The 27,908-nt window shown below is 42.5% G+C and overlaps 1 protein-coding gene and 1 long non-coding RNA gene across 4 annotated transcripts in view; one reads left to right on the top strand and one right to left on the bottom strand.

The window, feature by feature from the left end:
• Nucleotides 1-25,650, bottom strand: part of Poxn (paired box pox-neuro) — a 51,278-nt gene extending 25,628 nt beyond the window's left edge. For all 3 annotated transcript variants that reach the window (XM_076522688.1, XM_076522689.1, XM_076522690.1), the window contains exons 1-2: nt 24,320-25,650; nt 9,672-9,710 (exon numbers count right to left, since the gene is read on the bottom strand). In XM_076522688.1, coding sequence (XP_076378803.1) covers nt 9,672-9,684 — 13 coding nt within the window. In that variant the 5' untranslated portion in view covers nt 9,685-9,710; nt 24,320-25,650. The remainder of the gene's footprint in view (nt 1-9,671; nt 9,711-24,319) is intronic.
• LOC143259637 (uncharacterized) lies at nt 6,812-8,886 on the top strand. Its single transcript, XR_013033656.1, has 2 exons — nt 6,812-7,615; nt 7,720-8,886. It is a non-coding gene; the product is annotated as an uncharacterized LOC143259637 (long non-coding RNA).
• Nucleotides 25,651-27,908: the final 2,258 nt, after the last annotated feature.

The raw sequence follows: 27,908 nt of genomic DNA, 5'->3' as shown, positions 1-27,908 counted from the left end.
TACTTCGTAGCCACGGCGCGTTGGATGTTTCGGTATTTCGAAACGCTGTGAAACGAATACGAAAGGGTAACAGCACTCACGATTATATGCGAGTTAGAACGAAGGCGAAACAGAGTTATTTCGTAAAGGCGTTAATCTTATTTGACGAGATCGCGAGCAGCTGTCGTCGACCCGTGGAGTTCCAAGCGATCCGAGATCAATCGAGCGTTTATCGACGGAACGAGGCTCGCGCGTGCCGCGACGGCACCAGTTTTAGTGGTCGAACTCTTAACAGAATCTTCTTTCATCTTCGCTGAGGCGACACTTTTAACCGTCAATAAATTCGTAGTTTTAATGGAGCTTTCCCTCAGAAAGTTGGGCGACCTATGATGAAAGGAACGACACGCCGGTGACTTCGAAACGAGCCGTGCAACAACTTCGACTTAGAGCTCGTGAAGTATTCTTTCAGGGAGACCAATGATAGATAACGACCATAGATCTTTATTGCAAACTCTTTGCTCTTGAAATAGACTTTGGTTTGTACACGTGTATCTGGTATATCTTAACGTAGATAGCTTACATTACGTTGCATATTATTACTGGTTCTATTTGCTGAGTTACATCTGTTTTATCATAATCTCTCCTTTTATTCTCTTTTGCTTTCTAACTTTATCTTCTTTTTTCTATTTTCTTTAGTCGATTTATTCCTTCTACAATAAGCTTCTCATCTAGGATCCTCTTCAGACTCAAGTATCACCAATGTATGTATAGTCCTCGCGTGACAAGAGTGTAAACAAATTGTGTTTACATTCCCCCTCTTACAAGCTGCGACAGTGGGGCAGCTAGTAAGAGGGGGAATGTAAAGACAAAGGTGCCTTCTTGTCGCGTGAGGACTGTATGTTCGAAATACTTTGACTGTGCGCAGCGTTATTTACTAATAATATTGTTATTAATATTGTTATTAATATTAATATTATTGCACTAATAATATTGTTATTGTTATTAATAATATTGTTATGCTGTTTTCAACTTATCAAAATTATTAAGAGAAATCATTTATTTTTATTCGATATGTACGACGGCGAGGGTCGAATAATCGTATTCCCTCTTCCCAAATTGTCCACTTACAAACTGAGGAACAATTGGAATGAATTTTCTGTATTTCCCACAAGATTGTCGAACAATTTTGATCTCTTATTAAGATCCGCGGTCTAATCATAAGTTAAAAGAGTTCGTAGATAATAGAAAGTCGATGAAATAACGATTGACCCGATTAAGAGCATTCTAGTTTCCGAGAAACGTCTCCGCGAACGATTCCGCAGCCGAAGGTGGTGCCATTCGCGGATATCTTTTTTCCAGTTCTCACTCTCTCTCTCTCTCCAGTCGATAAATCTCGGGTCTTGGCAAGCCACTTTCGATCATCGAACTTTATACAGCGTACCGTAAAACGTCGTCGGCGTCGGCTCGCGATAAAAACCTAATAACGCAAAGTTTCTTGAAAATTCGCCGGCGCGGCGTCGAATCGGTCGTCGCGCCGCGCCGCACCGCGCCGGCGGATCGTGTCGCGGCCACGGGAATCGTAAAATCGATAATGCTCGGAATAAAAACGTCAATCGATCATCGATTTTACAACCGCGCGTTGAGAATCGCGCGAGCGGTCGAAGGACCACGGAAATAAAACTTGAGTTACGCCATATTCGGCGGGACTCCGGCCCCGAGGAGGCTGGCCGTCGGCTTCCGTGGGGGAAGGAGCCCCGATCTGGGCACCGGGGACGATACTAACTCGGCCATAAATCCTGCCGGTGGCTTACCCGCCGCGAGAACTCCCTAATTCTCGAGTCGTTTCGGTAGCCAACGATTACTTAACGGCATAATTATTACGGAATCCGAGAGACTTTATGGCCGCCGTTTACGGAATCCTCCGCGTCGCGTCTAAGACGCGCGTGGCGGAATGCCGCGATCACGATAATTGAAGCATTCAGTTTGCCACGGCTGATAGGACCTTCGGAAACACGGTGATTATCGGCGGTGAGTTGCGCGTTAAATTGAAATACGATGTTTATTCCAAGCGGAATCCGCTAAACGTGACCGATGAGCAATTGCCTCGCGACAAGAGTTTCTTCGGATCTTGTTGAACTTTTATTCTAGTATTTAGTTTTGTGGTAATGTACAACGTTCACCGCGCTGTGTTCAGCGAGATCGTACGTCGTACCCGTGAATCGATCGACAGTTACTTTGAAAAAGTAACACATTGCAGCGGCATAACTGTTCCTCGCTGTGGTGTCAATAGGGTAAGTGTGTCAATTATCGTGCCAATTAAAGTGACACACGTCTGCTGAACTTCTCGATAAATGAAATATTTTCTTTTACCTACAGCGACTCCAGCGTTAATGTTCGGACACTTTTCGAAACGCAACAACTTTTTCGAGAACTGGACTAAAACTTTTTGGACGATAGAACGCGACCAGTCTACTAGACCATAATTGGCATGCGTTTTAAAATTTTGCTACTGCTTAGAAGAGTGACAAAAGAAAAGCAAAAAAACTGTCGTTTTTCTTTCTTAACTTTTTTATTTGAGTATATAAAGAAAATCGTCGAAGACGAGCAGAGATCCGAAGATCGCATTAATCGCGAACCGTTCGATTCCCGTGATCGGATGCTCGTTAGCGGATTTAGAGCAAAGTGTTCGGCCAAACTGGCCGGTTGGTATGAAAACCGAGGACGAGAAATTAGTGGTAATAAGAGAAACACGTCCGCGGTACTCGTCGGCGAGTGATTTAATGGCGGTCCCGGGCAACAGCGGCGACAAACTTTTCGGCACGTTATTACGCAGAAATTACACGAAAAGGGGAGAAATTCTCGCGTGTCGATCCCTCGTTACTCATCGCCGATATCCGACAGCGCGAGCAACGATTTATTCGGGTTTATCGGGCAATTATTACTTCGCCTCCTTAAAAATCCCGTCGGCCGGGTCCCGGTTCGCACGCGGGTCCCACCCTTTTTCCTCGCCCCCCCCCCTCCTGTCTCTCCTCGCGCCGTTCGGTGTGCACAGAGTTTCCCCCCTTTAATTTCGGGGACCGAGTTACACGGAGGACCCAAACGAGTAGAGAGAGCGTGTCGCTTCCTGTTTCGGCCTCCTCGCGCGGCGCGGCAAGGAGGATCGGCCCCGAAATTACACGCGGCCAGAAAAGCTGACAGACCGACACGACCGCCGGCCAAATTATTATTACGGCAAAAACGAAGCAGGAAGTTGTCCCCTTATCTTTATAAAAATCTGCCAGCGAGACACGAAATTACGCGAATAAATGTCGGATTCCCGGTCGAACCTCGACGCGCCGCGCCGCGCCGGACCGAACGTGCAAATTCATCGACCGTGAAGATCGCTCGACAACAGCGCGCGGCGGTTTCGCGAGGAAAAACCGGGCAATTCGTGCGGTCGGTCGGGAACACCCGAAAACCCGTTTGTTCAGCTTCGATTGTCATCTGCGGTGATTGAAAATATCATGCTCGACGGGTGTCCCTGAAAATGAAACCTTCGTTGGGATTCGTGGAATCGATCGCGTATCGATCGGATACAAGTGCAGTTAAATTCTCCCAGATTTTCCTTCAGCTGGCAAACGAAAATGGACAATTTCGGAAAAGGGGATACGATTATTTCGTGATTCGCGGCTCATTTTTATAGCTGCCGATTGCCAACAATTATAAAAACGAGGCGCATGGCTCGAATAATCGTATCCACTCTTTCCAAATTGTCCACTTTTGTGTACAAGCAGAAGGAAAATTAGGGAGAATTTACTGTACCGCCGCGGAAAAGAAACTTTCAGCAATTAAATATTTTCGCGATGTTTTTCATTTGATAGGATGCACGTTAATAGGCCTTTCAATAGACTGCGGATCTTTATGCGAAATAGTGAATGTCCGCATCAATTGCTAGACAAACGAGTCAAGTATAATTTTCTTCCTTTAATAACGTTATTAAAGTTGAAATTAGTACGCCAACATACTTAGCTTCTTTCAATCTCTTTACTGTTTTAGATTGTATCCACTCATTTTTAAATCCGCAGTCCAGTGATTAATAAATAAGAACGAGATAATTTCCTTTGAAATGATAATTTCGAAAGAACTTCTTACATTAATCCAAATAATCTGATGGATCGTGGATAAGATTGTTGTAGTTTTTGGAGAATCTTTTATGATATTAGCTGTTTGCATTCGATTTTAACAGAACCGGCAGGAAATTGCAGGTGGAAAAAGTGGAAAAAAAGAACAGAGCTAAAAAATGTAATACTTTTGTTGTTTTCTTTTAGCATCGCCACTGCGGTAACAGAAGATATTCTCACGTAGGATTGTACAAAATAAGCGATGGATTTTTAGAAATTGTAGAAAGATCTCTAACAGTGCTGAGAATGCAAAATGATATAATATTTATGTAGGTAAAAAAATGGTACTGATATTGCTGCAATTATAGAAATTGTTTTTTGTATATTGAAAAGATGTCAAATATAAGTTGGAGAAATCATTTTTATTTCTCCTATAGTTATAACGTTAACGATCTGCAAATGAAAATGTTTTCATGACTTAAAACGAAGATAGTTCAAAAACGCATTTTCTTATTGTCGTCACTGCGGTAATAGGAAATATGTTCGAGTAGGATCATATCGAATGACAGACGACTTTTTAAAAATTATTATAGACAGAGAATTTTTCACAATGAAAAAACTGTGCGAGGTGACTTAAAAGGTAGGAAAGCAAAAATGCTGTTGACGCGTTGCAGCAAAAATAGAAATTGTTGTGTGTTCGTGAGTTGTCAAATAATATTGAGAAACTGTCCTTTCTTTCAAGAACTATCCGTGTTTCCGTAATTATAGAACTCCTAAGAGCTGTAGAACGGCGAAACCGTAAGAACTTACCCAGAATTCTCGGAAAGATAGTTTTCAGCAGCAAAAACGATGCAAAGTGATCATTAAATACGTCGAAACGTCGAATATTCGGTAATTATAGATGGAAAAAAATTAATTTTGAAGTCGTCGCGAACGGGTCGTGGCGAGGTCAGTTTGATTATTCCGTTACCGACTTGGAACTTGGTGGATCCGCGACGTCGGATTCATTATAATGCGTTCTTAACAAAATTAACGACGTTTTAATTGTAATTTATGGTAATCGTGTTAACGTCTGATTGGGCTTTCGTTCATTCTTATCAAGTAATTCTCCGGAGTTTCGTGTCGCAGCGTCGCATCGCCGAGGTTGTCGAATGGCGCCTCGTAAATCCTATTTTCGTAAAATTGGCGATCGTTTTGAAGGATTCGACGGGTTTGGCCTTCGAACTTTTCTTCTTCTTTGCGACGGACAAGCTATAAATGTGATTCTTTTTAACGAGCTATATCGAGCAAAGAGGAAAAATAACATCAACAAAGTTCCTCGTATTATTTGCCGATATTACGAGTTTTCCTATTGGAAAACGTTTCTGTTTGCACGCGGAGAGATTAATAAGTGTAGAGGTCAATGCGGATTCAATTGCATTTGTAATTATTGCGGAAAGTTCGAAATGGACTTTAACTACTCTGTAATTCCAGTGCTAATATTTCCTGACACACAACGCTAACATTCAGCAAATATAATTATGGTATAGTTCTTGAGATCTGATGCGACTTTAATTACAGATGCGAGCGCAAATAGCTAAATTCACTTACGACATCTAGGATCATAAATTGTAAAATAAATTTCAGACGGGTCATTTCGGTGCCTTGTATCTGGCAATTAATGTTGATCAGCGCGCAGGACATAATTTCTCGTGCACCAAAGAGGTCAGAGGGAAAGTAAATTCGCTAAACAAAGCAGAAATGGCGAACGTTCGTTTCTAGCGCAGGCCTGGGTAAAAATATTTCAGCTAAGAAATATAAATATTCGCGAATAATATTTCTTCTCAATTGTGCTCCATATGCTACATTTGAAACTGTCATTTATTTCTGTATCGAATGATATACTAATCTATCGATTATTTTACAAATATACTTGTATAATACGAACCTGAAAAACATTTAATAGGTGTTAAATGCTCCAATTACATGCATTAATTAAGAAAAATATCAAGGAAATGTTCACTTTTCAAAACAATCCGTGTTTGTACTTTTTTTATATAGGTTCATTTTCTCTCATAAATATGTATTAATCGTGTAAGAAATGGAATTTCAAATAATTTGTAGAAATTTGGACGCATGAAATGCTACTTTAAATAATTATATCCAGAAGATCTTCGATTAATAATTTCCTTCACCACAACGTAAATAACTATCTTCGATACATGCGCCTGTCACTGTGACGTCGAATAAATCTTGAAATATTATTTATTAATTCATTATTTTGAATAATTTATCAAATACTTTTACCCTGGTCTGTTCTGGCGTTGCATACCGACACGTGGCCCATCAAATTTCGAAGATAAAGAAAGAGGTTAGGGCAGGCCGGCAAGGGTGTATCTCCGGCCACATAATAATGGTCAGCTTAGAATTAGCGAACTAATGCGAGCGAACGGTGATCGCTATCAGGTTTGCCATTTAGGCCCTAACCAAACTATACACCTGCCTACCCGTAATCACGGCCACGTCTACGCTAACAGATTTTTGTTTCCCACCCTGCCGCTCGTCCTTTCTCCCTGCCGATGCACAAAGGACACGCGATGCAACCGGAATCGATCACGAATCGCACCCGTACGCGCAATTCAAACCTGAAATCGATATTTACACTTTCGGCACAGGTGTCCCAAGGTGTGTCTCGGTTTCACAGCCAATTGGCCGTGTTAATGGATGGAATTTTCTGGTTATTTCAGAGTTTTATGGATTTCAAGGTGGTTGGACGCGAGGCTCGATCGACGGAGGCTTCCAACTGTCGCGATAAATATTTATCGCTGTTCGATCGGATCCAGAGATTCTGCTGTAAAAACAGACGGCATCTCAGCGTCTGATTGGTTGATGGAAGAGAAATGGAACTCCAGTAATTCTGGAACTATTGTCGCTGGATCACTTTCGATTCTTAGGCTTCATCAGGATTTTAATTAGCGGCTTGTCCTCGTCTTTTTATATTCGGTTTACTTTCCTTTAGAAAATATCTCGTATAGAGATATGCATTTCAAAGTTTTTAAAACGATTTCATTAATTTCAACAAATTTCTTCCAGGAACATATATATATAGGACAAGCCGCTAAAAATTCTATATATATATAGAATTTTTGCAGTTGGCCATATGACTGTTTTTGTACATCAGGGTATTAAGAAATAGATCAGTAGAAGCACACTGTTCATCGGAAAATAATTTTTCTTTATTTTCTCCGGACATTTTTATCCGAACTGTAATAAGTGTTTTGTAACAAAAATGAATTGGTTAGAATTTCAAGAAAAATTGAAAGAATTTACGAATAAGGATTTATTAGTCACAATGACTGTTTTATTCCTCCTTGTTTGAGTTGAACGATATATTTCTTTAAAAGGCTGCGCGCTACAAATGAAACAGGATTTGTCGAGGCGTGTATTTTCGAAAAATGTAACATCGGAGAGACGAATTTACAATCTGTTGAAGAGTGTGTACGTATGTATTTCTTTGAAATGTAACAAACCACAAATGAACGTACGATTTCGTTGAGGTATGTATTTCTTTAGAATGTAACACCACGAACGAGTTCACGATCTGTCGAAGGTTGTATCTCATTAACGCGCGACATCACGAACGAACCATTATTGGTTTCAGATATACAGCAAGAACGGCCGAAGAAAAATACTACAGTAATGTACGCGATTATATTTGAAATGCGAACGAGAATATTAAGAAATACACGTCCGTCCGTCTATTTTCCGTTTCTTGCAATTATAGGATTGTGAAAACATTCGTTTTCCACGAAGCTTCCTGGTTGCATTAATAAAAAAAAAAAGAGAGCGATCATCGGTTGTTCGTTTAAGAGTCAAAGCTCTGAGCGTAACGGGTCAAGTATTTCCGAGCGTATAGTCGAACGACCATCGACCGGCAATCATCGTTCGGCACATTGTGCTACAGGCGGACATTAGGCGAGGGAAAACGGAGAACGGAGGCAGGGCATGATAGGAGCGAGGCGCGGCGAAAGGGAAGAGGACAGTGCGATGTAATTAAAGTCGTTTAATAACAGGTCTATAGATCTTGGGCTCTCGATCCGCCGTATAAAATTCTTCGTTAATTACTGTCAAACTGACTTCCAAATCGTAATTTACCTGATGCCTCGAGCCAATCGCTCGGGAACGGATACGCTCACGAAGAAGGAGGGAAAATACGAGTTCGTGGCGCGGATAGAACGAAAAGGATCGACGGAGAACAGGAGAGAGAGAGAGAGAGAGAGAGAGAGAGAGAGAGAGAGAGAGAGAGAGAGAGAGAGAGAGATGGGAAGGAGAGGCAAAGAAATAGAAGGGAAAAGAGGGAGAGAGACTCGCCGAGGAAAGGAGGGAGAAAAAGGAGACCGGAGTGATTTTAATTTTTACTGTCGATTGCACGGAACGACTCGTCTTCTGATCTCGCCGACGGTAGCTGACCTCGTGTTAAACGTTCGAGAAACGATAACGACGAGCCGCGCCGTTGCGTAAATCAAAAAGCCGGGATACTCGTTGAACTATCGGCGAACAGTGCCGTATTAGTGCCGCTAATATCTCTGCTCGATTATAGCCCCAGTCGTATCCTATTTACACGGACGAGCTGTTCTAATGGCTCGTCTTTGGGAAATCATTCGAACACCGGACCGACCTCAAGCCCGCAGATAAGCCAGCGTGAGATTCATTTCGACTAGCCGCTAATTATTTCACACTTTGCACGCTTAACGACAACCGACACGATCCGGATTTTATTTTTGAAGGTAATTATGTAAAAAAATAAATAAAACCTTTTATTCGTTAATCCTTGTAAAATTTCACAGCGCAATGATTTCTATTCCGATTCAACCTTTGTACAGAAAAATCACAGCTTTTGCAAGATTTGCTTCGAGCTCGCTGGTAGATGTACGTCAGAATAAATCTTCCGAGTGTCGCGATCTCTTTGAAAAGTGTGTGCCTGATATTCGTCGGAAAATGTAAGCGATGACGAGTAGAATTGTTTATATTTCTTTGTTTGCTCGTCTTATTTCGTGCTGGTATTCAAACATTCAAATCATCTTATTTACGAATATATTTTAATTGCAGCTAAAATTGTAATTTAAACAGCAAATTTTCACGCATGGCGAGATCGTTTCGATATAACGTACTTGCAGCTAACGTTACAAAATTTAAAACGAGTGTTTATAAAATGACTTAGTGATGTTATTGTAAAAATGGGTGTTTACCCGTATATATATATATATATATATATATATATATATATATATATATATATATATATATATATATGAATAAATTAAATCATACTCGTCGGAACACAAAATATTAGCATTTCTTCGCGACGAGTATACTCGTGAAAATCGGCTTACTTGTTTAACGATAATACTGTAGCAAATATCGCAGTAAAAGTTTCGTCGAGCCGTTTGAAAATAATAGACGACGACGACAACGACGACGACAGGGTAACGTGCAGCACCGTAGGACGTGTACGTGAAAATGGCGGAGGTGAGAATAGCGACAGGACTTAAGGAGAAGTTTGAAACGGTTCGCGCGCGGCGCGTTCGTTAATCCATAACCGTGCGAACTCACCTGTATGCGGCATATTGATCCAAGGATTTCCCCGATAACCTGGAACAGAAAGGGACGGCTCATTAACCAACCTAGATCATTGCGAAAATCGTCGGTCGATTCTGAAACCGCACACGCAATTATTTTGCGGCTGCCGTCGGTGTTTAGAGCATAACGATGCCCATATTTCGTCGGTGTACACGCGGCCTCGCATGTGTGCGCCGCAGTTTACGGGAACACAGGCTTTACTGTTAATGAATTTAAATGTATTCAAAGGGCGCGCTTGACGCTTGACATGGCAACCCTTAAATATGCAACCGTACCACGCGGGCAAAATATTACCCGGCACCGAACACCGTGACTCTCATTCCGCGAAAAATAACGCGCGGCCGATTTCTCGCTCGCTCGCTCGCTCGCTCGGCCAGTTGTTGTTAATCACCCTCGCGTCTCCGCCATGATCGATACCACCCGGTTTTGTTCACGCGATCGGTCCCATCCAGCCACGATTCTCATCGGACCCGTCGAATGAGTTATCAACGGGCGTCTAACGAAAATCACGGGGGCGTGCATAACTCCCGCGCAATTATCCGAGTGAAACGAGTTGTCGAAGACCTGCCGATAAATTCATTTAGCGTGATCGGAAGGGAATTATTCATGAGATACGGCGGGCTGTGCTCCCGAACAATAATTATTGGATCATTCTATATAGGGACGACGTGGGCTGTTTCCATGTTAATCGACACCGCAGAAAACAAATATCCGTGGACGTCGGAGTAATTGCAAGCTTTTCATGATCGGTAACATTTTCTTCGCTTAATTCCAGCCCTCGCGAAACCGGCGTTCGCGAAATGGATGCGCTTGTTTATTGGACGACTTTGTCCAACAGCGGACAACCGTGGAATTAGCGTTCCAAATATTTTGTAAAATATAACGAAAGAAACGAAATCAAGGAAATTACTGCGAACATATTTTAATCGATAGATCGTAGAATTCTCTGAATAATAACAGTATCTTCGATTAATATGCACGTCCTTCTTCCATCCTGCATAGAATACATACACCGTAAGTGCACGAAGATGATCGCAGCTTAATCCTCTAATCGCGGGCGAGTTTTTGATTTTCCGGAAATGAAATCGCGTTTCACCTTTATTTGTTACACGTTCTAAGAATTAGATTGAAAGGAACGTGAAAAAAGAGTTCGAATATCAAAAATTTGTCAAGAATTTGAAATTCAGTGTACGGATACCTCTTACACTGACAAGCTGCAATTAATTATGTAAAATGGAAATACTGTGGGTCCGAAGTCACCATAGACTCTAAGACACCACTAAAAACTGCGACACCACGTTCTAAAGTAATAATTCCGTTGTTACCAAATTCTTTTACACTTCCTGTTAACACTTAGCCAACCGAACGGGGAGATCTCTCCGTTTTAAATTCAGTCGATTAACGACCGAATGGATGATCAATGAAAAATTGAAAATGATTGCTTAATTTTATTAAGATCTGCAAGAGGTACGAATGCTGAAGAGAGAGAGAGAGAGAGAGAGAGAGAGAGAGAGAGAGAGAGAGAGAGAGAGAGAGAGAGAAGTAATCGATGCCACATATAAGTTTGCTTTATAATTTTTCTTTAATCGAATGAAATATTTTAATTTTATGAAAATTTTTGAGCTTTCTAGCGCGGTCGTGGAAGTGTTAAAAGCGTAGACATCGCGTGAATCAATATTTTCTATGCATGGTACGCAACAAATCGTATGAAATGGAAATACCGTAGGTCAGAACAAATGTGTTCGATTCAACGTTGAAACAGCTGCGAGGTGCAAAGGCTTGATAAACACGTAACGCGATCGCCCCCCCGCGAATCGAAGCAACTCGTTGCGGCGCACCGTTTTCCTAGAATCGGTGGGCTTTCCTCTCGCTATGGGATCGGCGAAAAACGCAGGCTGTAGCGAGAAATAATTTTCGGAAATTGCAAACGGCGGCCCGACGTAATGACGGATTCTATCCTCCCGAAGGAGCCGCGGCGGAAAAGGTTGCGGCCTTGCGACGAGTAAACGGGTGGGTGTGTCGGCTTCGGCTTGAGAACTCCGTGGCGAGATCGAGCGGGAGCGGAAAACTACGTGGAATGCGTGCGTAGCGTGGCGGGTGGCGTGTACTTTGTGATGCAAATTAATGCGCGATTACCAAACCGCCCCTAACCCCGGCCGCCCCTTCTCCTCGTTACCCTTGCTCGGGTTCGTGTCGAGGCCTCTCTCTCTCTCTCTCTCTTCTCACTCTCTCGCTCTCTCTTTCTCTCTCTCTACCGACCACCGGCCACCGGCAAATGGCCACGAGGCTGTGTTGGTGGCTGTGTTGGTCGCTGCGTACCACAATTTCAGGTGTTCGCTACGTGCAATGGGCACGGGACCCACCCCTACACCCTCGCGACCGACTCGATGCCTACCCACGCATTAAGCCTGGTTACACGCTCGCTACCGGCTACCCTAATCTGATGTAACTATTACACGTTACGCGGTACACGGACCCTCGTATCGACGGAATATTCTTTCCTTTGCTTCTAAGGCGCCCTCAAGGCCCGACCCGGCTGATTGATTCGTCGCGAAAGCGAGCGACGGACTTGGTGTAGGCTATTGGAGCCAGTTACCGTGGCCTAGCTAATTGTACACGCCTCTGGTTTTTATTTTCGAGCATAATTAATTTTCTATTCATCGAGAAAAACGGATTAACCCTTTGCGCTCGAAGCTATTTTTCATTTTCATTTTATATGGCAAAATGTATTTTATGCATACGAAGTTGTGTTTTTAAACAACAGTTACACTCTCAACAATTTTTTAAATCTATACTTTGTTAATACAGAAATTACCTTAGAACGTGACGTAACAAATTTTAGTGGTGCCTCAGAGTCACCACGCGAGTGCAAAGGGTTAAATTCTTTCATTTGAATTCAAACAATTATTTATTCGTCGAAGCTAAACGCGTAAATGACGGAGGTTCTTAAAACACCGCAAAAATTATTTCTATTTCTCGATATCGAATTCGCGAAATGGTTCTGCGAAGCTTGTGCATATTTTCTCTGTATCTATTCCAAAAGCTTTATCGGATAATAATTATTATTATCTCCCAAAATTCTTTGTTCGATGTTCACAATCGCACGTCACTTCATCAAGTTCACACTCTTTTAGTAAATTGCATTCTAAATGTTGCATTGTACATAATTCAGGAAATTAAATTTGGCACTGATTAACGGAGATAAGCTTAGAGAACTAACTTTGACATTCTCGGAAAATAGTGTCACAAATTTGTATTTGTGAAAAGAAGTACCAAAATTTTTAATACCGATTCCAAGAGATCAAGCTTGAAATTAAACATTTGTATTCTAGAAACACTGTCCTAAATATTAAGATAAGAATTTTAAAATTCAACGTAACACTGGTTCCAAAGACAATATGTTGAAATTAACTTACACGTTCTCAGAAAACGGTGTCGCAAATACATACAAGGAAAAAGAGTTTAAAACTTTTAGTACATTATTTCTATTTTTATATATTATTTAATAAGCTATAACATATATAATAACATGTGACGTTCTTCTCTCTTAGAAACAGCGTCGCAGAGACCAAGCAAAAACATTTTTAAATTCAATGTAACGCTGGTTCAAATGGTTAGAAAATTCTAAGTTAAGCTAATCACTGGACTGTGGATAATTAAATAAAAATCCATTTTCATTCTCAGCATTTTCGATCAGCTGAAACTAATGGAACGGCACCGCTAAATTTTTTTGTCTTGCATTTAATGCGTTGTATTCGAGCTTTCTAATGTGCAAAATAATCCACGGTAATCCTATTAATTATACCGTCCAAAGGAGGAAGGAGCGAGCCTAAATACGTATCATTCGGGTAGCGCGGGGAACGTGGAATTGGGAGGAAGAGAATCGAAAGTAACGAAGTTCAGTCGATCGCAGATGGAACCGGTGAAAACTCGAAACCAGAAGAAGAAGCCGGGAATGTTGTGCGTACGGGCTCGCATCCCGCAAGAAAACGACCGGAGTATTTTTGCCCAGCGTCCGCGCAAACACCGGGAAAATCGACGGCGCAAAGTTATTATGGCGTCGTGCCTCACGAAAAACTCGACCCTACGTATATGGCGTTTGTAAAGTTCGCGGATACTAAAATTCCATCACGAAGCGATTTCAAGGTGTCAAGCGATACTCGTTAAAGCTGCGGCCGCATGAAACGCGGTCCCCCTTTTTTCGTTCACCAAAGAAGAGCACCCGATCCCGTACGATCACGTGTAGGTTTTACTTTAATTAAGGCAATCTCCCATGAAATTCTGCCGCAAGAAACGAATGTTTTAAACAAATGTTTCGAAACGATTTTTGCCAAGTCATATCAGTAGACTGTGCGGATTTTATGGAATTTGTCAGAAAAATGGGTATCGGAAATTCGAACGAGAAGAAAGAGCAAAAGGATTAAAGAGTATCGATGCGTTGCATAATTATTCAAGAAAGGAAGAAGTTCCTAAGCGACTCTTGGTGCTTGCAACAATTGCGGAACATTTTTATTTCGCATAAAAATCCGCAGCCTACTTATTAGCCGTTGAAGAATTCAAGACACGATACATAAAACGAATTCTGGTTTCTCTAGTTGCAGTTTCATTAACACTTTGAATGCTAGAAAATGATTGCCAACAAATTCTGCAAAATCGGAGAGTAGCCTAACTTGCTGGTATGAAATATTTTTCTTAAACCGGACAAATTTTTCTTAATGATGGTAAAATTGAAAAGTTAAAGATTGTATGGCATGGATTACTTTCTCGACGTTATTATGTTTTGCGAATCATAATAAAATTAAGAAGATATAATAGAGATCGGCGCAGAAATCCATTTCCAAGTCCAAATAGTTCAGTCAAGGCGTTAATTAAGTAACTATTTATTTTCAAAGGTTGTCGAAGAATTGCGTTACCCGACAAGAAAACTGACAAGGCACTGAAAACGTATCAGCGGCATCGTTTTGATTTTGTGAGACATTCTTGGGCAACAGTTCGACACGATGACAATGTTAAATTCAGTTTCGAATTCTACGGATAAAATATTAGTTAAAAATTGGAGTATATTGTTAGCTACTTTAGAATTCGTCGACGTGCCGTCGCGTCACAAAATCGTTCGAGCAGGTACCGTTGGTTTTAGAAATAAGGAAACTCGATGAGCCGTTCGAGTGGACAACCGAGTGAGCATTTGAACGAATTAGGCTCGAGTCGATCGGCGATCCAGGCCATTGGCTGCACAATAAAATATCTCCGTAATAAGGATCGGACAATTATTATAAATCAAACAGGGGGCTCGGGTGCGCGGATCGTTCGCCGCATTTCTCGCGCGCCACGTGTTTTGCCGGTGTTACTCTCTCGTGAACACGTGTCCTGCCTCTCTGGCTTCACTTCTTTCTTCATCCTTCACCCTTCATCCTTCATCCTGCTCTCTGTCCTCCCTCCCCCCTCCCCCTCTGTCCTGCGGTACGTGCAAAAGTGACGTACGCACCGAACGATCCTCCGACACGTTGAATTTTTCTTCTTTTGTACCGGGGGCCGCGACTAACTTCTTTTGGGCACGCTATGATCCCGATGTTTCAATTACATTGGCCCAGTGAAAGTCCTGCTTAACGCCGAATGCTTTCACGAAGACGGACGGACCCGTCGAAACGGTGCACTTTGGGTCCGATATGGTCTACAATTTAACGCAAGAACTGTCGCTGGAAGTCCTTCGAAATTGTTATAGCAGTGCACAGAAATTAAACGGAATTTCCAAATGGGTCGCGTATTATCGAGTTGATCGAGGAGGCTTACAGTTTTTTTTTTTTTTAGTTTAGCCACAGTGGCGGCCTTACAGGACTAGCCGAAAAGTTTTGTCAAAAAGTACGTCTTCGAATTTGAAAACCAAGTTTCATTAAATTATGCCTCTTATATATTTTTCATTTTATTCAACATATTTATTTATGTTATCTATTTTTATATATCGTGCCGTCGTCGGATCGAAAGAAAAAATAGCAAACCTTTGAAGCAAGATCAATATTAAAATAAATGTTCTTATATTATGCTAAAATAAATATTATATTATATTAAAATAAATGTTCTTATTGACTATTTATATCTTAACACTAAATGTACCGAAGACTAAAGGTGACTAATACGAGTTGCTTCGTAAACATTTCGAGATTCATGCTATATAAATTCTTCAAAATTTTTATGGCAGTATATGCCATAATATATGTATATATCTTTACTCAGGCATATACTGCCTTAAAAATTTTGAAGAATATATATATATATATATATACACACAAAATTTGTTTTCAAGCTTGTAACGATGCGATCATATTTTTTATCGATAGTTCCGTATATTCAAAAGTAGTATCGCGGTTTTGTAAAATTTTGTTCCTTTCATTGAGTTTTCTAAGGTTACCGGCCCTCAATTACTCGCACCGTATAATTCAGGTTAGGTGAGCAGTTCCCAAGGGGAGACATAGAAAAAGCCCCCACGGTTCGTGTCCGAGCATAGAATCTTGTTTTTTCTCTTCACACCTTCGTTAAATTGTAGAAGGTACGCGTAATGCCTGCATGATGAATCGTAAATACATTTTTATGTGAGATCGAGACGCAGGCGGCAATTATAAGGTTGAAAAAACTCGGCAGCGGCGAGCAGTTCAAGAGACATCAACGCCTGCATAGGACGCTATCCAACTGCAACGATGATCATCGAGCTCGGGCATCGACGACTTCTACGGGATAAAATAAATCTACATCGTCTGGCCAATCGTAAACTTAAAGATTCAACTACCCTACACGTTTTTAGTAATGATATCAGAATGAACAAAGTACACGCGTGGATTTGATTACAGTCAGCCCATTAAATCTCCTAGTTCCTTGGCATTGCGTTAAGAAAGGCGGAAAACGCATTCATTAAAATGTCCAAGAATTGGAAATTATTAGAAACGATAGCAACGATTTTAAATCAAGCGAAGCGAAATGTTCTCGAATTTGTCGTAGGAATTTTCAATTCGGAATTTATTTACACATTTCTTCTGAACACGTTCTTTAAATTTACCGTTCATCGGAGGATTGGAAAATATTATTCGGTCAGATTTAAAATAAAAACGTTTTCAAATGTGTTGTACTTTTATTTTTCCACCGGAATCGATGATTAAAATCGTTCTCAGACTACACTGTCGGAATAAAAAATAACGCTTCTGTTTCATAGTTATCAATCGTTCTGACTGTACAAGCTAATTTTTTTCCCCCGTGCAAAGCGAGAAGATCGTAGGCAGGTAACTAGAGTGAGCTGAAAGAACTGTAAAATCGCAATAAAGAAGTCCTGCGGTTGCAAAGGGGGCGACGGAACAATAAAATACGATGCTAAACTCCGGCGATAAAATGAACCTTGAAAAATGCAAATACCAAATCACTTTGGAATTACTCAGATGGCAAACGGATAGACATGCACAACTTTATCATCGCGGAGACAACTTTCTCAACTCTCTGAAACGGTCTCCGCAGAAACATAATTTGCCAGAGAATTCACCCTCGGAATTTCACGAAGTAGCAGCTGCGGTTACATTGGCTGAAATATTGTCTTGTTTTTGGAAAAAAAGACATCGACTTGCTGTTGTTTAATTTTTGTAAAAATTATATATTGATCTCGTCTCGCGATTTTCTCGGATTTTTCGATAATATCGATCTCGCTTCAACTTCTTTTTTCGATTTACACTTTTCAAACGATCAGTTCAATACGTTCATCGACATTTTAGAACGTTTTAAAATAAAACAAAGCGCAAACGATTAGACCAAACATTTCTGTATGCAACTAATAGTTTTCTACAATATTTTGTAGAAAAAATATTTCTGAAAATGTCTAGTCCACGCGACAGAATGTCGATTGATGTGATTGGAATTAAGAGTGGAATCAAGTAGTCAGAGTTAGCTATGAGACAAATGACAATTCGAGAACTTCCAACACGCATTCTTCATTAGTTTTATTTTACGAGATAAAACTATACTTTTAAAGTAAATAATAATTTCTAAAAAATTCAAATTATTTTAATCCATCAAGATAAGTACAGCATATTATACAACAGTATTTTCATGACATTGAAAATTCTAGAGAAAACAAGAACAAGATTCTTCAGGGTATCGAGTAGGATAGCGGAGAGCTGACAAATTGCTGTGCAATTATGTTTTCGGGGAGATAATTCACAATTGAATAAGACATATTAAAAAAATTTTTTGATTCCTTTATCTTGTTTATCCCGCAACAAAACAATTTAATACGTCTTATCCCATAAATTTAAAGATAATCATGTGCCTTCGCTTCGTTTTCGGGCATGATCAACCTTATATTTATCGAAAAAGACGTATTTTCATTCAGAAATGAACAAACTAAAAGAATATAAAAATGTAATAGGCCACGTTCCATAAGTATAAAGTCAATTGTGCCGGAAGGCGAAGCAAAAGCACAACAATTGGTCACGGCACAGTAATCGGCTCCACTACCCTATGTGTAGTGGATCCGCTATCTTGTGTCGTTTATATTTCTGCGACCCTTATACGTACCCTCCGAGTCTCGTCATTAAAAACACTTCGAATTCGTTGTCGCGATATTGTCTTTGTTTCTCGAGACGACACGATATTGTCTTGGTTTCTCGAGACAAGAGGACACGATATCATTCCCGACCCTTGTGGAATCCCTAACGAAATAGCCGCGAAGCGTCGGAGGCTCCTCGTGAAAGTAGGTTGGCATTTCCGAAGGGAACGACCGATCCACGATTGCCGATAGAAAAAGGAAAAAAAGGCCGAGGCGAAGAAAAGTGTTCGCGGAAAAGGTCGCGCGTGGACTCAGCCATGTGGTAAAACCGTTCGCGTTTTCGTCGCGATCGAATCGCAGATAGTCGTCGTGCTCGCGAGCAAACTCGGCGAGCTGGCGCACGTTTAGGGTTAATTCGCCGGGTCCGCGATCCGCCGGGTCTCGTTTTTCGCGTACGTGAAAGGGAAGGCTCGATTTGAGAACCGCGGCGGCAAATCGCCGGTAAGGTCACGCTTTTACGTGTAAGCCCTAAGCGAAATCTAGTTTTTGTTTATTCATTAGGTTACCCCGCGCTTTAAGTGGTACGTGGAGAAGGCTTGCCCCGACACAGGGGGGGAACGCGCGGGGCAGCGAGGTGGTTCGGGAGGGCCGCAGCAGGGGGGGACAGGGGGTGGACCGCCGTATCTCCGATATGCCACCAGCCATAAAAATCTGAATATATTAGGCGTACATGCACACGACATCTCGCTCGGATCGTGAACACGTTACCCACGATAATCTATGCTCGTTTCTAGCACACTTTAACACGTTTCTGCGTACACACTGGCCGCCAGCTACTCCGGCTACCTCTCGTTTCTGCTCCTCGACTTTCTCGACGCTGTTTCCCGCCCGTTTTGGTCACTTTATCTCCCAAGAAATTTCACCGGATAAGCGATTCAGCCGGTCGCCGGACGGATCGGCTTTGATTTTGAACGGTAGTCTTATTTGGCAGAAATGTCCCATGTTTCTTGCAAGCAACCTCGAGAATTGCGCATAACTTATATTTTATTTTTTTATTTAACCCTGTACCAGTCCATTCGAAAACTCTGCGTTCTTTGATTTTATTTAACTAATGGATAGTTTCCCGTGCAAATTCAACGAATAAATAAACAAAGACTGAAGTAAATTATTTTGGGAAAATAGAAGATACAAGGTGAAGTAGAGACGTTCGTGTAAAACCACGGATTTTATGTATTTATGGGGAAAATGTGTAGCTGTAATTAAGAACAGTAGAACGTTTAAAAGAATGGAATAACGTCAGTATATTATTTTCGTTGTATTCAAGTGATTAAAGAATGATGCAAAGGGACTTTGCGGGGGGAAATTGCAAAGAGACTCCTGTTGCGTGTAACAGATACAGACAATTTTCATTTTGCATTTTATGGGAGAAATTACGATTTTATTTTATTACAGCGGATTCGTTCATTTTTATATTACAGAAATATTAATTCAAAAAAGTATCATTAGAATTATGATGTTTCCTGCACAGATTACAGATCTCTCAAAACCGAATTTTTTTTTTCAGAAACCACGTTATTCATTCACCAGATTGTCATAAGCACTCTTTTACCACAGTTTTATCAATCGTAATATTAATTGCACATACCGTATCATGCTCATCTACACACAGTCCGACGTTAGTCACTGATAATTAGTATAAGCTCCCTTTAAAAATGAATCTAGATATCGGAGTAAAAAATGTACAAGACCATGAACGCTAATAAATCTGTAGATTACGAAATGATGGTAATTCTCGACCTTAATAATTTTGGGATTATAGAAACGGGCATACGTAAGCAAGCTATCGATGGTTATCCAGCCCCTTGTATCGTGCATGCATAATATCTGATTCAATAAAAGCGTAACTCTGAAATTAATTCGCACGGATCTGCAGAAAGATCGCCTCGATGCAAAATAATTAGGAGAATTCATTTTCTGGAACGTGATACACGTGAGAAAATGTAAAGCTGTTCTCAACGGATCCGGGAACGAACGAACGGTGTCGCTTAATTATTATTTCTCTGCTAAACGAAAAGCAAAAAAGAATCCCTGGAAGGGATTTGTTGAGTAACATAATCCTGTTCGATTTATCCTACATTCTCCGGCCGTTTGAGCGTTTAAATACCATCGGCTCTCGAACACCTCTAACACGAACGAAAGGATCTTGATCACACGGCGAATCAACTAATTCTTGGACAACGATCGCTAACATCTTCGTCTAAGCTCGTGTTCGTTCAAATTACCATTCAGCCGATTTAAAGAGACATCTGCGTCTTTTCTACGAGCCTTTAAAAATGACCGCGCGTGACTCAATCTACACCGTGAATGTTCAACACAACTTACAAATCACGGAGTTAATTGAAATTTTATGCAACCGTTACTCCACTTTCGGTTCTCCGAACTTCGACCATAAAAATTTGCTATTCGCACTCTTCGCTAAGAACCAGAAACTCTGCTCAGGACCGTTGGAAGCCTGAAACAAGTTCTTCGTCAATTTATTAAGAGAACTATTAATTGAACGGGATAGAATCAGAGTGGCATAAGTCTCATTTTCGGAAAATTCTAACTTGTATCTTGAATTGTAATCTATACACGGCAAAATCTTAAAGAAAACGAGCGAGATAAATTGTAAAGTTACTATGAATTAACTTCGCTCTAAATTATCCTAACGATAAATATCGCCTGTAAACAATGCACATGCTGGCAAACAATGATATTCATCGGTCTTCACAGTGAGGAAAATGTGACTTACACCTATTCCAACCCACTCAATTGTCAATCTCTGATTTCTAAATAGTTATTTTAATAGATTGCAAGGGACAACAGCGAAGTAATATTCTTTCTATTTCATTATCTCATTTATCTTTCTTCTTTCATTTATCTCATTCCAATAAGATAAAAATAGGAGTTCGTGAAAACAGCGAAACCGGTTATCGTTGGTTAACCGAAATTGCTGTGCGTTTGGTTCGTTTTCGAACATAATTAACACGTTATCATCGGGAAATTTCGAAAAATTTACTTTTATAAATTTGGTTATACATTTAAAAGAAATTTCTTCGAAATCCTAAGCATCCTCGCTATAACCTTGTTATCGAAATCTTATCGTTAGCTTTGAAAATATTAAATATCTTTTTAAAATATCGACGATTTCAAACTTCACCGATTTTCTCTCGCAAGGCGTATAAATAAAGATCGATGCTGCGACCCGCAGATTGGTATTAACTTTATGTTCACCGAATAAGACCTGTTCAATTCTTTGATTAACACTAACCGTACCGGTCGCGTTGCCTCGTAAATTACAGTATTGAATTTACTTAGACATTTCCAAATTTTTATATTCATACATGTTCGGACCGGTGGACGATGTCTTATAATTTCAACGATTGTAGAATAAGAATTGTCGAACCGGCCGTTCGATCGGCAACACAGTACGGTTGTTGTTCAAAACTGAAACAAAACAGAAGAATAAAATATTGAACACGTCTTATTCGAGGCACAGCGATCGGTCACTGCACAGTAACCGGCACCGCAATTCTAATCGACTGTTTTTCATCTAGCAGCTTCTAAATATTGTCGCATAATCAGCGCTCTAAATGCAAAGCTGTACAGCCACATTCTACACCTACACCCGAGTCTGCAGCGGGGCATGGAATTCGTAACACGCGAAAGACAAAAATAATTAGTAGCCACGGGCGAGCGTCACCGGTGAGCTGTTTAACATTCGCAGGCATGGTCTCGCGGGCTCCGTTGACCAGGAACCGAGGGAAATCCATTTTCCGTCGGTCGTGCTCAAGGTTACTGGAAAGTTCAACCCGGGGACGCGAAGGATTTACCGGAATCACGACTTTTCTCCACGGAGAATCGACATCGACGTCGCCGGCCGGGGTAAGCTTTCGACAGCAAAGCGGCGAAGCAGCGAGCAAAAAGGGCGTTCGAGCGGGCCGAGGGGCTTGGGGAACGGGGAGGGGGACTGGTGGGGGGTAATTAGAATAATTCGGGCCGCCGTGGTTCACGCCACACGGGCGAATTTGCATTTTAAATGAAGCAATGGCGTGTCAGAGGCCCCCGGTATGCCGCGCCTGCTCGGGAGAGCGGCAGAACTTTGTGTTTTATAAGGAACTTTAATATTTATCGCGTATATCCAAACCGAATAAAGCGTACACACACATATACATACACAAACGTACACGCACACACGTACGACCGGTCGGTTCCACACGTACGTACACGTACGTAGGTGTGTGCAGATCCGTATATCCGCGGCTGCCTTCTTTGGACGCAGTCACGGGCAGTTCGATCGTTCATGCCCGCATTCTTCCTTCCTTCTTTCATCGTGGCGACCGGCGAGAACCTCTCCCATCCGAGACCCCTAACGGTGGATCGTTATCGCGTAATTAGCGCCAACTGATTTTCGTGTTATGTCATCGACACGCGCACGACGCCCGCGATGATGCCAGCCGGTCATCGGGGACCGTAAGGGGGCGGACTCGGGGGTACCGGACACTTTCGAGAGGCGTTTTTGATTGGACGGTACGGTTACTTCGCGATTAACCCATTCACCCTTCTGGGCTTTGCTCGACGCCTTTCTTCTTGGTATGCGAGAGCTCTTCGCTCGCGCGTGCTTCCGCTCCCGGTGAGCCGAATTTGAACCAACGTCTAGATTACATCTAATTTATTACTCGCGGTCGCTTAACACCGCTGTTAACACCGTAAACATTTCTTTTCTATAGGCAAAGCTAACGTCCATTGCCAATTAACACTTTGCCCGAGGCGTTACTCGTGTGTGGGCGACGGAATTAGGTGGTTCGAATTGAAAATTAGTTTTCTCGCTAATTGCAAAAAATGTGGGGATCTTGTAGAAATAATTGATGCTATGTAATTGTTTAATTTTTATCCGATGAAATAAGATACTTGTTTTTGAGGTCGTTGGAGTGGGAAAATGTTTTGTTTTATCGTTAACGATGCTGTAAGAATTTTCTTCTGGTGTAATGCACGGTAGATTAGTTTTGGCGTTAGTCTAAATTAGAGTATTGTCGGCTAATTGGATTTATCTTTGAAGGATAATTCCTTTTAATTCGAATGGCAACTTTGAGGTATCAGTAAAAATTGCAATATTACTTAAAATAGTCTGTGTACGAGTAAATTCGTTTTTATTTAATCGATCGCTAAAAGTTTGTGACAATTGCAGGTATGCGATGTTGTACGAATGATTAGGCTTAATTGCAGATACATGAAAAAGGTCATATAGAATGGAATATTATTGAACAAGCTTCGACTGCGAACGGACACCATCGCAATTAATATAATTATTACAAAAACTGCGATTAGGTCAAAGGAAACGCAAAGAACACGACAGGATTTAGTCAATATCTAGCGATCAATTCGAATTGACAGCTGTTTCATTGTGAGTACTGTGGAAAGTAAAAGTGACCATCGAAATCATGTTTGAAAAACAGACGATAAAAGGCAATGGTTTTAAACATCGTGAATTGTGTAATTATCGAGACAAAATATGTATCATTTTTATCGTTGGATAGTTAGTCAGTTTGTCATTTTTAATGAGACCAGGAGTACCGATAATTATAACTATTCTATTCCACGATACATTAATAGAACTATACTTTCTTTTTACTATCACGCATTCAGTTGAAATGTGTTGAAGCGGCCATACATTGAAATTTGATTGAGACAATTGTTTTGTAATTAAGAATTACACCGAGACTTTTCGAACGAACGTTCAGTGGCTTCGATTAAGAGACAATGTCGCGTAAAATCTTTATTTATACGAGAGCAAATTGTTTCTCGTACAGAGAACGCGACACCTTACATTTTTCTTCGCACAGCTGCTCCATTCAAAGATCAAACAGCACGAACCAACAAAAAAACAGAAGAGTCAAGCTATAGACACAAAGTTCTGTTGCAACAAAAAAAAAACAATAAGAAAAAACGAAAGGAATCGCGTCGCAGCGACACTTGCAAGAATCGTCGGTTCCCGCGAAGCCTCGGAAATTCAATTTGCCATCGCAGGACATAATTAATAACCAAAACGAAATCCACGTACCTGTTGACGTTTCTTGCGGCCGAAGACGATTCTTCAACGTCCCAAGCGCATCCGGAAGGGCCCTCGAATCGCCTTCCCTCCTCCCTCGAAAAAGCCGATTCTCTTCGTCAGCGGACAGTCACGCCTCCGCGTTCAATCTTCCATTCAACGGATCATAGTTCTCAGACCGTGGACACGTTCATTCTCGGCACTTGAACCACGGATTCGGCGCGGGTCACAGGAAGCGATTCCGCTTTCACGGCGAACAAGATGGATACGTGTCTTCCGCGCGGGTGTCAGGAGAAACCCGACTCTGTAATGATACACCTACGTCGCGGGAACGTTTCTCTCCGTGGTGGCGTGTTCGAGAGCTCACTGTCGAAAACTCCGCTGTTCAATTGTTCCCCTAATGACACGCGATCAACGCGATTCCGGCTCGTGGGACGCGCGCGGCAAATGTCATCTTCGAGGCGGTTCCCCTAGTTAGCATCAGGTCGCTTCCTTCCTGCTCATCGTTCCCGGCACTGTGACCTCGAATACGTCTACCCTCTATCCGCTGTCCGACACTTCGTTCATAGAGTCTACGATTCACAAACGCTCCTCCCCGTGCCAGCGAGTAAAGTTCTGTCATTCGAGGAACCGGGAGAACTGCGGTTGGAACACTCTCACGAACCGGGCCTCCTCGGAGGATGTGCTCGAGGTGGTCGCGTGACACTCGGGGTCCTCGGTTATCGTGGGATCGATTGCGAGCCGCGGAGTGTCCGGTGGTCGATCGAGATCGGTGGATCGATATATATATATCGTGTCGCTGTGGTCCCTGGACCGATCGGCTCGACTTGAAGGCGCGCCGGTTGCCGGAGCTCCAGTGGTACCGGTCTCGCTCGGCGTGTCTTCTCGGACCTCCTCCAGGCCCTAGGCACCTCGTGCGCGCGTGCAGCTACTCCTGGTAGCCGTCGGAGTGGCAGGTCCGCGCGACGAGGGCGAACGCGCTGGACGACTGCGGTTGGCTAGCGACCGTGCGGCGAGAAGGACGACGAGAATGACGGCGAGAAGGACGGCGGCTAGGAGGGAGGAAGAGCGAGGAAGAGCGAGGAAGAGCGAGGCGAAGCGTAGGAAAGAAGCGAGACTGGTGGAACAGAGGCCGACGCCGCGCGATACCTCTCGGTGTAGCTCTCCGCTTCGTGGGGACGTGGCAGTGAGAGGGGGAGGGCTCGACGAGGAACCCGAAGAGAAGGGAGGAGAAGGATGCCGCCGAAGGGCTCGAAGAGGAGGAGGGCGGCGCGGCGCAGGGTAGCTGCGATGAGAAAAAGATGAGAGGAGAGACGATGACCAGGACGAAATGATGTGGACCATGCGGAGGACACGACGTGTCTGAAGTGGGCTCGGCCCGCGAACGGGGGTTACGGGCTTTGCTTTCGATTTGGCCCCCCCGTTCCCGGTGCCACGAGCGATCCACGCTTCGGTCGTGGTGTGCCTGTTCGTGCAGAAACGCCTACGTATGGGTGGAGGTGCGAGCGAAAGAGAACCGGCCCGCTTCCAGCCAGAACCGAGGCAGATGGAGAGCTTATAGAGAGGGGAGAAGGTGACGGTAGCGTGTTGTCGCGTGCTGAACCTTCGGTCGGGGCTGCCCCTATGGCCCGTGGCCCACCATGCCCACGGCCGTGGCCCCTGCGAACGGAATGCCTCGCTCTCTTCCTCCCTCTATCAACGGCGGCCTCTCGCTTCCTCTGTCACTCGGCCCCGGCGCTCTCGCTTCCTCCTCTGACAGCGGGCTCCCCGCGGACGAACGCTCCCTTTTCTAAGAGCGTTACCGCTTCCACGCGAACCATTCAGCCGATCGACGACCAAAGGGGGAAGCTGCCAGCGAGACCGAGAGGACGACACGGGGGTGGGCGGGCTGAACGACTCGACTACGGATGGATTTCCTCCTACTCGACCGGGACGATGATCCTCCACTCCTCCTCCCACGCGCCGGTTCCCATTTCCTGCCGCGACGGTGGGACCACCTTTCGCTGGATTCAGGGCGATTCGGTTTCTTTAGGGTAGGCAGCGAGCTTCTTGGTGGTTGCATCGGTGATCTGGTTCGTGGCGCGGTCATGTCTAGACTCTAGATTCTCGGGTAGGGAGGACGGTCTTGGGTGGTCAACCTGGCAAACAGGGTTCGATTCGTGTCCTGGATGTAGAGCAATGATTCGCTGCCATATTTGCATTTAGGTCAGACTCGGAACAAGGTACAATGGGTGCTAACAGCGACAGAAAAAACTTCATCAGATTCGTCAATGCGAAACTCGCTTGCTCTTAGGCCAGTTTCAGGTGCAAAGTGTCTTGAGTGATAACCCTGGCAGAAAGGATTTGGTTTAAGTCGTCGATGTAGAATAATGATTCGATTCCACATTGGCTCTTAGATTAGATGGGATGCTTTGTTTTGGGTGCTAATCTCGGAAGAAAATAGCTTCATCAGATTCGTCAACGCAAAACTCGCTTGCTCTTAGGTCAGTTTCAGGTGCAAAGTGTCCTGAGTGGAAACCTTGGCAGAAAGGATATGATTTGAGTCGTCGATGTAGAACAATGATTCGCTTCCACGTTCGCTCTTGAATTAGATAGGATGTTTTGTCTTGGGTGCTAATCTTGGAAGAAAAAAGCTTCGTCAGATTCGTCAATGTAAAATCATTATTCGCTTGCATATTAGCTATTAGGTTCGTTCAGGTGCAAGGTGTCTTAAGTGATAACCCTGGCAGAAAGGATTTGATTCGAGTCGTCGATGTAGAATAATGATTCACCTCCGTATCGGCTCAAGATGTCTTAGGTGCTAAATCTGGCAGAATATAGGGTTCATCGGAATTATCAACGTGAAGTAGTTATTCGCTTGCAAATTATGGCGCCTTGCAGCTGAGAAACGATTTCACGTCAAAACGGTTTCAACGACAACTTTTAATGGCAGTCTCAGATTTATTTGTTGATTCACGAGGGAGCTGCGAAGAAACGCGTTACTATTGCAACGATAAGTAGGTAATTTTTATATACAGTTGTAGAGTTTCGTAAAATATAATTTATTATTTAAAGAAAAATGTAATTGATATTGCTTGCTTGACAATCCGCGAAGAGTTCACATCCGGACGTTATTCAGCATTCGTCAAATTACTTGGTGGCAACTATAGATTACAATTGTACATTGTACAAAACCATTAAGCAGACTGTCAGTATACTCTTTAGGATGGAGTAACTATTCTTATTGGAGTAACTATAATTTTCTTAATCATCATACAGAAACTTCAAAGGATTAATTTACTACATCACGTGTAAGAAAGTTGTTTAGAAACCTAGAGTTGATAGGAATCGCAAAGAGAACAGTAAATAACTACTTTCTGCAATTTACCACTTGCTCTCCGTTTCGTTGATAAACTATAATTTCCCAGAAAATATCAATCTGGATGCATTACGTAGGCGCACAAAAAGAGGTCGAAGCGAAAGTGTTGAGAATATTCTAAAAAGATATCGATGTACGAGTAAATGCTCTCCTCTCGTTATCGGGTGAAAAATAGTGTATTCCTCACGGTCATAAAACGAAGACGTGAAATGCATTTATCACCGAGCTTATCTTTGAAGGCTG

The sequence above is a fragment of the Megalopta genalis genome, chromosome 6 (assembly GCF_051020955.1).
Source record: "Megalopta genalis isolate 19385.01 chromosome 6, iyMegGena1_principal, whole genome shotgun sequence".
Lineage (NCBI taxonomy): Eukaryota > Metazoa > Arthropoda > Insecta > Hymenoptera > Halictidae > Megalopta > Megalopta genalis.
Note: the sequence above shows the minus strand (reverse complement) of the source record. Positions and strands in the feature narration are given on the sequence as shown.